The 13256-nt window shown below is 38.9% G+C and overlaps 1 protein-coding gene across 3 annotated transcripts in view; it reads right to left on the reverse strand.

The window, feature by feature from the left end:
- LOC105218335 (calcium/calmodulin-dependent protein kinase type 1) overlaps nt 1–13256 on the reverse strand; it is a 33770-nt gene that overhangs the window by 16756 nt on the left and 3758 nt on the right. The window contains exons 1-2 of one of the 3 annotated variants that reach the window (XM_054235444.1): nt 7064–7279; nt 5732–5764 (exon numbers count right to left, since the gene is read on the reverse strand). The exons of 1 other annotated variant lie outside the window; for it this stretch is intronic. In XM_054235444.1, coding sequence (XP_054091419.1) covers nt 5732–5764; nt 7064–7110 — 80 coding nt within the window. In that variant the 5' untranslated portion in view covers nt 7111–7279. Of the gene's footprint in view, nt 1–5731; nt 5765–7063; nt 7280–13256 lie in introns of those variants that run through there. One more of the 3 variants, XM_011193871.3, reaches the window with a different exon arrangement.

The following is a 13256-nucleotide window of genomic DNA, read 5'->3' on the forward strand; positions in this document are numbered from 1 at the left end:
CGAACTCGACTTCGTCTAACCGGACAGCTATACCTTGACATTCTAGGATAGTGTCTCTGCGGTCGATGTCATCTTCGATGTATGTGTAGTATGAATGCTAGGCCTCCAACACTATCTCGCTCGCGATTTTTACGTAAAACGTTGAAACCTGTACAACTCAGAAGATCTGAGTGGCAAATGTCGCACTTCGGTGTTGTTTGGCGACTCCGATGTTCACTGAGGAACGTGAGTTCCTGCAAGGCGTTCCTCCAATGACGTACAACTAGATATAGTACTTACCGATCCTAACAGGGTTAGATCGTCGAAAGGGAAGCCCTTGACCGGATAAAATCCGCGTCAACTCCGGTAACGTAGAACAGGCTGGAGTCTCGAATTTCGGTTCGATGGTATAATGCATGCTATACCAATATTAATTTAAGTGTATCCATGTATATAATATGCCCCTTCGATGTTTGTTTCATGAAGATAGTGACCCGAAACACTCATCTATCTAAGTATCAAGCTGATCCACGCAATTGGCAGACCTTAATCTGAACCAAAATTTATGGCAAGAGGCTGAAGGGGGTCCAAAAGCCAAAACCTTTGAAAGCTAGTGAATAACACATAGCATAAAATTCCTGCTGTTGTGTGCTAAAACACAGACGAAACGGGATATCCTAATGAGTTTTCAACACATATTTTGTTTTTAAATGAAAATATCCTAGTGGAATGCCAACGGTCTAAACCAAGATCACCTTGAAATTAAAATTTTTCCTCAAACAAAAAACATTAACTCATCAAGCATAACTAACACTTCTGGGAAACAATTTCTCGACGCCATAAGAGTGTGTAACTCGAACATATATTGAAGAGTTCAATATGAAAAAACCCCAAATTAGAAAAAAAATAAAAACCCCCTTAGAATGTTAGCTACAGATTTAAAAGAATGTAACAGCGCGAAGATAGTCACCAAAAAATGCGGAATTTCTTTAAAACAAATGTAAATACTCATCAAAAAGTTTCTCTTATGTTCTATCTCACCGCTAGCAGCGCATATCAACAAAACATGATTATTACCACAGCGAAATTTGAGAAAATAAGTGTAGTAGTACGGAGTTATATTTGTAAACTTTGGTCCAGACAATACAAACAAAGTTATATTCCAATTTTTTTCAGATAATAAATCCCAGCACAAGTACCACATATACATTTAGTTGATTTACAAGTACAGAGGTAGTCAAAATTATTTACACATCGGACGTTTTTTTACAAGTTTCACAGAAAAAGCTTTGGCTTGTTGTTGTTGTTGTCGCGGGGTAAAAAAATACTAAGTTGTTGTAAACCTTGATCTATTCCTGAGCGAATGAAGTCAGTTTGGCTAGAATTGCTAGAGCTATGGCGGAGAAATACGCAAATGAACTAAAGACTCGCAGTAGTCAAAAGTATTTACACACATTTTTTTTGTGTCAAAAGTATTTACACACAACTTGAACTCTATTATCCTGTTCTTATTTAATGATAATTTTTTTTAATTTTAATGTTTAGTCTAAGTTACAATTCTAAGGCGATAAATTCATAATTGTTTACACCGCCTTTGGCATCAATAACAGCCTGCTTTATGGTCCGAATTGATTCAACACAATTGTGCACTAAGTTAACAGTTAATTTAGACCGAATGTCGGTAATTTCGGCGTTTTCGGTTATTATATCAATTGTCCTCTAATATTTAACGAAAGACCAAACATTTTCACTAAAGTTTTGGTGAGGGCTGTGCGGAGGTCAACTTGATTTGCTTCATATAAAACTTTTGTAGGTAAAGATCCTTTATGAAATGGAGCATTGTCCTGTTGTAAAATGTAGTCAATAGTTGGAAAAGGCCGACTAACCACTACAATGACATGGTCATGTGAATTCTGATATATCCGGATGATTTAGGGTCCCTAAAATAGTACCAAATCTTCAAAACAAAAGTAAGGAAAATTTCCAAAAAAAAAATTCAAAAAATCAGTCTCCCCGACTCTCTCCCGACTCTATTTAGCGTCTAAACTGCATTATTTTTCTTTTCACGTGGTAAATGCATAAAGCGTTTACTAAAGAAGCCCTGGAACTAAAATTTAGCCTTATCTGCCCACGACAGGCTTTAGAATGCAATCAATGGCAAATGAGAGGCATATCGCTTTTTTGGTTTCGGAAATAAAGCTTTCATGGTTTCGGAAGTGGTCAACTTTATGCACAACGTAGGTATTTACGTTACTATTTTTAAATGTCCTAAACAGTGTAGCATCATTGACTGTTCATGTAATATGCTGATTCGATGCTGCTGCAATATTAACAGGACTAATTGAGGGATTTTGTATGACAGTTCCTACTAATCTTCTGCATTCTCTTTGAGTTATCACAGGTTTCCACCCAGTTATCTTTAAATTGCCCTTGTAATATTTCGTGTCCTTCTTTTTAATAACATTATAAACAGTAATCCTTTAAATTCTATAAAGTTTTACTAATTCCGATGCCGAAACCCGAGTCTTAAACTTAGTTACAGTCTGCAATCTAGTTATAATCGATAATTCCTTTGTTTTCGACATCAGTTCATTTGCTTATTTCTCCGTCATATTTCTAGCTATTCTAGCCAAACTGACTTCATTCGCTCAGGAATAGATCAAGGTTTACAACAACATAGCATTTTGTGACCATGCGACAACAACAACAACAAGCGAAAGCTTTTTGTGTGAAACTTGTAGAAAAGCGTCCGATGTGTAAATAATTTTGACTACCTCTGTTAACTTTATTGGAAACGCCAAGTCTTAGCCCTTTCGCACAGCCAAATTAATGACGATTAACGACCACCTCATATAGATTTTTGTATTTGGTTTTCATAAGAAATTGGTAAGTTTCAGCAACTGATTGCTAGTTTATCAAATTTACAGCCAAATATATGTACGGTGTGGATAACAACCCGCAGCGCTGCATACCAGATTCAAATCAATTTGTATTCAATTAAAAATGAAGAGATTTTTTATTCCATGATAAATCGATCTAAATTAGCGCTTTAATCGCGCAAAGTCCGGTTATATAATTATGTATTTATATTGTTGTACTGCAATGCATTAGGATATTTTCAAACTCTTAAAATAACTAAGGCTTAACACAATTAACACTCTGATTTTCAATTATAAAATACAATAAAGTTGGTTACATTTAAATACGTTTTCATTTCAGGAAAAGGTAATGCAAAAATAAGTTCCATCCCATTTGCGAGCAATAAAGTTCTTTATTATTACAATAAAATGCATGCCAGAAGGTACTAAAGTTACACATGTAGAAAACATTCATCACTAGGGGAGTTAAAAAACAGGTTGTTGGTTTTCAATTAACTATGAATAACATGTCTATGGAATTTTGTAAGGTTATCTCTATATGCTTTATTATATACAGTCACACAGATAATAGTGCGTTTCCTCAATAAAATGTCTTTTTTGTGTAAAAATTAAGCCAAAAAATAACTTGATTTATAAAAAGTGAATATACCAGACAAATATAAACGAACAATAATATTGATTCAGATATATAGACTTACATACTTACCCCTAAGAAACAGTTGTTAAAATTTAAACCAAAGAAAAGTTTACAGCTAATGTATTAATTAGTTAGTATTTAGGGTATAGTGCTGTTTACTAGGAAACACAAGATTCCAGAGTTCACACCACCTTCAATAAATGACACATCACTAACAATAAGTGAGAAAGTAAGCTATCTGGGACTAATTTTAGGCAGGAAGCTATCATGGAAACCAAACTTGGAAGCTAGGGTAAGGAAGGCGGCTTTGGCCTTATACACCTTTAAAAGGATGGTCGGACCAAAATGGGGACTAACACAGCTGTAGTAAGGCAAATTATGACATACGGTATATTGGTCTGGTGGCCAATAATCGACAAGAAGTACGCATGTGAAGTCTACAAAGAGCGGAATGTATATGTATCAGTGGAGCTCTTAGAACAACGCCGAGCCAGGCGTTAGATGTTATTCTGTACTTACTGCCTATAGACATATTCTGTAAGCAGCAGGCGGCGAAATCGGCACTTAGACTGAGAGAATCTTCACTACTGCAAACCTGCAATAGGGGACATTCTAGTATACTCGGCAAGTTCCCATTTCTACCAAAAAGGACGGATTTTCGCAATCCTATAGAAATGAATCTAAAATCTGAACTACATATATCATTCCCCTCTAGAGAGGAGTGGGATATGAAAAAAGTGGACAAAAATTCAGTGACAAGTATCTACACGGACGGGTCAAAACTAGACAAACGAGTTGGAGGTGGGGTATTCTCAGAAAAACTGGATACCAGAATCGTCTTCCGGCTACCGGATCATTGCAGTGTGTTCCAAGCAGAAATCACAGCTGCGCCATACTATGGCTGAACCAACTTCATATTGCTTCTCCAACTATGAGGTTCTCGGGAGAAACTCTTAGTACGCTTTTCGTCGTATTGTTTGTTTGCTATCACAAACGAATAAGTTAAACTTTCTTTCAACACTAAATTATATCGGGTGATACAAGTAGAGGTACATTTTCAAACAATCAATGGATTTATCACACTTCGGTGAGCAGATAATTGAACGTTTTGGGCCAATCGATTGGCCACCAAGATCGTGTGATATCACACCGTCTATGCGGATTTAAAGTCTATGCGGACAATCCTGCTTCGATTCAGGCCTTGGAGCGAAAAATCAGGTGTGCCATTCGCCAGTTACCAGTCGAAATGCTCGAACTAGTCATCGAGAATTGCACTCAACGGATGGACCAGTTGACACGTAGCCTAGGCCAACATTTGAAAGAGATAAAAATACCAAAGTATGTTCCTTCAAAGGATAATAAATTTGAATTTTTTGTGTTTTTTTTTTCTTTAAAAAAGTAGGAAACCTCGAAATGAATCACTCTTTACATGCGACCGGAATTCTCTTGATTTGTCAGCTTACTATAGGGGGCTAAGAAACCCGTGTATTTTCATAAATTTTCGAATGTTTTCGGAATTGACATTAATACTGTGATCATATTCCAAAGTATTTCCAATTTTTACGGCAGTAATGTTCAGAGTTTTTTTTCTACAAGACTATTAATATATCTAAGGTGGACGATCGGATTTAGGATTGCTGGGTATTGCCCAATAGTTTTAGCACTTGTATAAAAAAATCACCTATTTTCGTAACTTAATTTTTTGTTATCGAATATTAATACAAATTTCCATTGTTTTTCGATTAATTTTCACAAAAAAATATAATAAAACAGTTTTAAAATGATATAAATGATACTGGAAGTTGTTTTACAAACATTAATTAGATGATGCTGGACAGACGGTTGTATGTAACACTTGCTATATGCATTAAAATAATTAGGATGACTAGATAAATTGATTTCCGAAAACATTGGCACATAAATGGGCGGAATCGAACTGTGGAAACGATTTTGTTAAAAAAAAACCTTAAACGTTATAATTGCGTGGCAAATTGGGACTCGGGATCGGACAATACATTTTTTACATGACACATAACAAATGTATGCGTTCCCACTGTGGACTGTACGCGGGGTAAACAACGGCCAATTGGTCAGCGAAAAATACAATTTTGCACGCTATTAGGCACAGAGCACTTAACACAAAAACAAAGAAAAAAATACGAAAATAATTCATATGTATAAATGCAATATAAAATTTATAGTTATTCTTCTCCTTTTCTAGTATTATTAAACTCACCGCTGTCCATTCTCGGAGTCATTTGCACTGAACCTATAGAAAGAAAAATGGAAGTGAAAAAGAAGACAAGAACTTCATCAAAGAAAGAAAAACATAAACAATAAACAAAAACAATTCCTGCATAATTGTGCTGCCTAAGTCAAAAAATAAATGCCGCTAAGCATTTTCTTATTTTTTAAGGACAAGTAGTGATACACAAACAAATGTATGGAAGTAAAACAATTAAGAAACTAGAAAATAATTTAGATGCCTAGAGTTTATTCGCTTTCAAATCAAGAAAAATTAATATTTTTAAAATTTTGGTAAAATAAAAATTTTCAAGTCTGTAAGACATCACAGTGCTTACCCTAAACGAAATTTATAACCGAAGTAATATCTATTAAGTGTTAAAGCTAAGCTCGGTTGCAACCGAACATTACACAAGTACCCAATCCCAATTAGTAAAAATCAAGTGCGTTGAAATATATTCAGGTGTAAACAAAACTTATAGCTAATAGCCTAGACAGACGGCAGAGTTAACTCCGATTAACTGCACTTTTAATCAGTTCCAAATTTGTAATACGCTAGACAGACGGCAGAGTTAACTCGCATTAACTGCGCTTTTAATCAGTTCCAATTTTGTGGGTGACAGACGGCAGCAAAGCGAGTTATAAACTCCCATAACAGCTGATTGGCAATAATATTTCCATTTTGGTGAAATAAAATTGGATAGAATTGCGGTTGTTAGCCGCACAACTAGTACAAAATCACTAATTATAAAAAAAATATACATAAATACGTTATTATTAAAACTTCCAATTTAGAAAAAATTAGCATGCGTATGTTTTTGTTTACATTTAATTGAAAAACAGCTGTCAGTATTGCACATTTTCATTCACAATAGATAAAAAGCGGCCATGTTTAACAATGTTGCCAACGAAAATGCCCCGAACTCCCAAAAACTCTCTAAAATTTTGAGGATTAAATGGGAGTAAGCAAGCGAACTTAACTGAGATAACTTTCGAATTAGCCCCGATTAAAATTAACCCGAATTAACGACGCCGTCTGTCAGGGGTATAAGACGGCAGCAAAGCGAGTTATAAACTCCCATTAACAGCTGATTTTGGTAAAATAAAATTGGGCATGTTGCCAACGAAAATGCCTCGAACTCCCACTAACACTCTAAAATTAGGGGGTTAGCAAACGGAGTTAACTGAGATAACTCTCGAATTAACCTTAATTAGAGCAGTTAGTCCGAATTAACGCCGCCGTCTGTATAAAGTAACAATTATTGCAATGTCAACTAGCGGTAGATTCTTCGAAAATTTTCTTTATAATGAAACGTTTGCGTACCCTTCATTGGATCTCATGTGCTTGGCTTCTTTTTCTTGGTGACTCATGAAAAAGATGTATGTATGTGATTGGCGTTGCAACCGTTTAGCCGAATCGACGATAGTGCGCCACCTCTCTCTCTCCTTCGCAGTTCGGCGCCAGTTGGAGATCCCAAGTGTAACCAGGTCGCTCTCCACCTGGTCCCTCCAACGGAGTGGAGGCCTTCCCCTTCCTCGGCTTCCTCCGGCGGGTACTGCATCGAACACTTTCAGGGCTGGAGTGTTTTCGTCAATTCGGACAACATAACCTAGCCAGCGTAGCCGCTGTCTTTTTATTCGCTGAACTATGTCAATGTCGTCGTATAACTCGTACAGCTCATCGTTCCATCGTCTGCGGTATTCGCCGTTGCCAATGTTCTGAGGACCATAAATCTTGCGCAAAATTTTCCTCTCGAAAACTCCTAGTGTCCTCTCATCTGATGTTGACATCGTCCAAGCTTCTGCACCGTAGAGCAGGACGGGAATGATAAGCGACTTGTAGAGCTTGATTTTGGTTCCTCGAGAGAGGACTTTACTGTTCAATTGCCTACTCAGTCCAAAGTAGCACCTGTTGGCAAGAGTTATTCTGCGCTGGATTTCGAGGCTGACATTGTTCGTGTTGTTGATGCTGGTTCCCAGGTATACGAAATTATCTACAACTTCAAAGTTATGACTGTCAACAGTGACGTGGGAGCCAAGACGCGAATGCGCCAACTGTTTGCTTGATGACAGGAGATATTTCGTCTTGTCCTCATTCACCTCCAGTCCCATTCGCTTAGCCTCCTTATCCATGCGGGAAAAAGCAGAACAAACGGCGCAGTTGTTGCTTCCGATGATATCAATGTCATCGGCGTACGCCAGCAGCTGTACACTCTTGTAGAAGATTGTACCTTCTCGGTTTAGCTCTGCAGCTCTTATAATTTTTTCCAGCATCAGGTTAAAGAAGTCGCACGATAGTGAGTCACCTTGTCTGAAACCTCGTTTGGTATCGAACGGCTCGGAGAGGTCCTTCCCAATCATGACGGACCTTTTGGTGTTTCTAAACGTCAATTTACACAGCCGTATTAGTTTTGCGGGGATACCAAATCCAGACATCGCGGCGTATAGGCAGATCCTTTTCGTGCTGTCGAAAGCAGCTTTAAAATCGACAAAAAGGTGGTGTGTGTCGATCCTCTTTTCACGGATCTTCTCCAAAGTTTGGCGCATGGTGAATATCTGGTCAGTTGTCGATTTTCCAGGTCTAAAGCCACACTGATAAGGTCCAATCAGTTTGTTGACGGTGGGCTTTAGTCTTTCACACAGTACGCTCGATAGAACCTCGTATGCGATATTTAGGAGGCTGATCCCACGGTAATTGGCGCAGATTGTGGGATCTCCCTTTTTATGGATTGGGCAGAGCACACTGAGATTCCAATCGTCAGGCATGCTTTCTTCCGACCATATTCTGCAAAGAAGCTGATGCATGCACCTTATCAGTTCTTCGCCGCCGTATTTGAATAGTTCTGCCGGTAATCTATCGGCCCCCGCTGCTTTCTTGTTCTTCAAGCGGGTAATTGCTATTCGAATTTCTTCATGGTCGGGTAATGGAACATCTGTTCCATCGTCATCGATTGGGGGATCGGGTTCACCATCTCCTGGTGTTGTACTCTCACTGCCATACAGCAGGTCGGAAAAGTGTTCCCTCCATAATCCCAGTATGCCCTGTACATCGGTTACCATGAAAAAGATAGCAGCGCGAAATATCTGAGCAAGCACTCGTTAAAGCAATCGCACGATAGGGGTCGTCTATTCTGAAACCTCGTTTGGTATCGAATGGGTCGGAGATGTGTTTCGCTATTCTGATCGGGCTCAACGTAATTTTACATAGCCAAATAAGTTTTGTAGGGATCATAAGTTCCGACATTGCGGCATAGAGGCGATTTCTTTTTAAACTATCGAAAGCAACTTTGAAATCGACAAGATGATACGGGTCAATCTGTTTTTCTTAGGATATTTGCACAAGTTGGCGTATCGTGAGTATCTGTTCATAGGTATCCGCGGTAGTTGGCGCAGATTGCAAGATCATCTTTTATGTGGATGAGACAGAGCACACCCACTTCTCGAGCCCATATTTGTCAGAGAAGTTGAAGCAAGCACTCTCATTTCCTCTCCTCCATTTTTGAAAAATCCGACCGGAAGGCCGTCTGCGCTGAGCAATCTAGCGTACACTGGAAGTATGTCTTCCGTATATTACAACTTGTTCAATGTGGCTTCGCGCACTTTGATCGGGAGACAGCCAAATAGCCTGATGCTTCTTAACATAACAGTTTTTAGTTATCTATCTATACTTATATCACTATTATAAAGAGAAAGATTAGAATGTATATGTTTGTAATGAATAAACTCAAAAACTACTGTGCCAATTTCAAAAATTCTTTCACCATTGGAAATCTACATTCACTCTGAGTAACATAGGCTACGTTTATCTATACTACCATTATAAAGATGAAAGATTTGTATGTATGTTTGTATTGAATAAACTCGAAAACCACCAAGTGAAGCCAGGTCACTTTCCACTTAATCCTTCCATTGGAGTGGAGATCGTTCTCTTCCGCGACTTCCTCCAGCGGGTACTGCATCAACACTTTCAGAGCTGGAGTGTTTTCATCCATCCGTACAACAGGACCTCCAGCGTAGCCGCTGTCTTTTTATTCGCCGAACTATGTCAATGTCGTCGTATAAATCGTACAGCTCATCGTTCCATCGTCTGCGGTATTCGCCGTTGCCAATGTTTAGAGGACCGTAAATCTTGCGCAAAACCTTTCTCTCGAAAACCCCAAGAGTCGTCTCATCTGATGCTGTCATCGTCCACGCTTCAGCGCCATACATCAGGACGTTCCCATAATGAGCGACTTGTAGCGTTTGATTTTGGTTCGTCGAGAAAGGACTTTGCTTTTCAATTGCCTACTCAGCCCAAAGTAGCACCTGTTGGCAAGAGTGATTCTGCGTTGGATTTCGAGGCTGACATTGTTGGTGTTTGTTAACGCTGGTTCCCAAGTAGACGAAACTATCTACTACTTCAAAGTTATGACTGTCAACAGTGACGTGTGAACCAAGGCGCGAGTGAGCTGACTGTTTGTTTGATGACAGGAGATATTTCGTCTTGTCCTCATTCACAACCAGACCCATACGCTTCGCTTCCTCATCAAGTCTGGAAAAAGCAGAACTAACGGCGGGGTAGTTGCTTCCGATTATATCAATATTGTACCTTCTCTATTTAGCTCTGCAGCTCGTATTATTTTTTATTTATGTATGTTTATAATGAATAAACTTGAAAACAACTGTTCCGATTTCAAAAATTCGTTCACCATTGGAAAGCTACATTCACCCCGAATAAGATAGGCTATATTTATTGCTGGAATATAAACTTTCTGGAAATAGATTCCAGGTGAGGGTATCAAAAAGACTCCGTGATGGAGAATCTTAATCTGAAACTGAAAATCGTCTTGCAAGTCATTATCTTTGCATCGCAATCGCGTGCCAGATAGTCGAGTACGGAGCGTGTGCAGCGGCTTAAATAACAAAATATTAGAAATATACAAGCTCGACCTAGGTCGTCGTACTCTGAGCGTTCCCAACGCTTTCTTAATCTTAAAGATCAACGGACACCAAAGACTAGAGGTCGAAATCAAGTTTTAGCTCATTGCAAATAAAATATTATTTCATATTCGAATTTTCCTCTTTCTACTTTTTTAAAATGAACCCACTCAAGAAACGGCAAAGTACATACATATGTATGGGAGAGTGTGTATAAGCGTGTAAAAACTTATAACTTTAGAAATGTTTGTTTAAACCCGGAGCGTTCTGCTAGTTTTATATATTTCTAATACCATTTTAATTACGTAAAAAATTTTAACCGGAAGCAAGTAGAAAGTTAAAAGTTTAACATCTTATTTACTATCGGGAAACATATGAACAAATTATGAGTTGAGTTCAAGATCCCAAATAATATTGGGGACTGCCAAAGCTTAGGTAGAACATAACAGCCTCAACCTCAAAGGCTTCAATGAAGTCTTGATACATCCACTGCCACTGTATCAGCCCAAGTGACTGCGGTGGACCGTAAGTTCTCCTTCAGTAAGTTAGACCGCGATGCTTGGCTACTCGAGCGACCGGTCGTAAAAAAAAGATGAACAAAAATGGCAATACCCCTAAAGGCAACAACACTGGCACCGTAAAAGGACATGATAATCAATCCTGCGAAGGGTGAAGGTATTCGCACACCACGAGCGACTGGTGTCAAACGTCGGCAGTTCCTAGCACGATTAACTCTACTAACAAGAGGAGTGGGCACATTACGCCAAATGAGCCAGACAACAAAAAGTACAAGGCGCATTCAAAACTTCCTCCCACTGCATCGAAAGGCGAACAGCAACACAAGGCAGGTGGTGCTCAAGCTGGGGATGGGGGCCGCTACTCCGATGCCTTTAAAAACATCCGGATGGCGGTACTTCGATTAACTACCCTGCTAAAGACATGGAAGCAGAAATGCTGACCACCCTACAGGAGGTCATCATGGATGAGGTGCTTAAAGGATGGAAACATTCCTTAACTTTCTCGGGCATATTCCTTAACTTTCTCGGGAACTTGCGGACCAACTGGCAAGGAAGGCCGCGGCTACCAGCCCAATAGGGCAGGAGCCCTTCATCGCGGTTGTTCGGCAAGTACTTATCAGCCGTTTCAAGAAGAGGAAGTAGCAATCAGGAATCGCTGCTGGCTGCACATGCAAGGACTTCGCCACTCCAAACTGTTCCTCGGAGGATACAATCTGAAAAGATTCAAACAGTTAATGGCGCTGTACCGGCCACTGCCGACTACGGTGTCATTTGCACAAACTGGGAATTTATTCGTCGGATCTTTGCCGATTCTGTGATTCGTAGGAGGAGACACCAGAGCACTTACTCCTTGACTGCCCGGCGATCGCGAAGAAAAGGGGACAAACAAATGGGGCTCTGTATCCCCAAAGAGGTAGTATCACATCCATCAGCGCTGCAACACTGTTAAGGTTTCTTAACGTAATGGGGTTGGAGGGCACAGTAGACCTTAGTTCGCGGTGCAATCCTCAGTATATAATCTAATCTAATCTAATTCATTCGGAACAGTCTTACCAATAATTTGCCCTCCCATACTATAGACCCAAAGCTGTGTCTTAAGAAACAATTTCACAAACCGAGACCCGAGGATATATTAATTGGTATTTATTTCTATACAGATATTAAATTGGTGGAGTAAAATATGCTAGGTTCATTCTTAGCTCAAGAAACAAAATTCGTATCGATTTTGTCCGGAACCACAACCCATATTTTTCATAACAAAATCCCACATGCGTTGAGGTGGAGAAAATTCCAAAAATTTCCGTAATTTCCTCATCAGTTAAAATTTGTGAGAGGACGTTTGCGATAATCCCAAGAGGATATTCACAAAAAGCTTTCCTCTCGCACTAGGGCTCTTTATGTCACTGCATATATATACAGGTTTTGCTTAAACGCCTCACCAAGGTGGTCTCACTACTTAAACCAAGAAATCACCCCAGAAGAGGTAAAAAAACAATAATGTCCCATCATTAAGATCTAATCAAATACATTTTCGAGAAAAATATGACCTAATAAACTCAAATAAATAATATACATATAGTATATAAGAACTATAACCAAAACCCATTAAGGGCGGAGCCACGCCTACTTTTCTGAAAAATAAAACAGCCAAATATGCGACTCCCTCTTGTGATTGTCTGTACTAAGTTCTCTGTTAGCGCCATTTTGTGGGCGTGGCAAACCTGATACATGTGTACCAATGTTTTATTAAGATATCACTTTCTACTCAAGTTATCAGTTGCACAGGCAGACGGACAAACAGACAACCGGATTTCAACTCGTCTCGTCATCCCGTTCATTTTAATATATGTACATAACTCATATTGTGCACCAATATATCACCAGGATAACCGGTCTTAACTCACCAAAAGCGTTAAGCCTCGAAGTTCATAGTCGGTATACGCTATCTACTTGGATTATAAAAAACGATTTGCATATAAATCATATATTTAAATACATACAAGTGCATGGAAAATGGTTCCCACTGTATTTGATTTCCTTAGCGCCGATGATTTTGCATACTAGTTTATATAATATAATTAT

Source organism: Zeugodacus cucurbitae, chromosome X (assembly GCF_028554725.1).
Source record: "Zeugodacus cucurbitae isolate PBARC_wt_2022May chromosome X, idZeuCucr1.2, whole genome shotgun sequence".
Lineage (NCBI taxonomy): Eukaryota > Metazoa > Arthropoda > Insecta > Diptera > Tephritidae > Zeugodacus > Zeugodacus cucurbitae.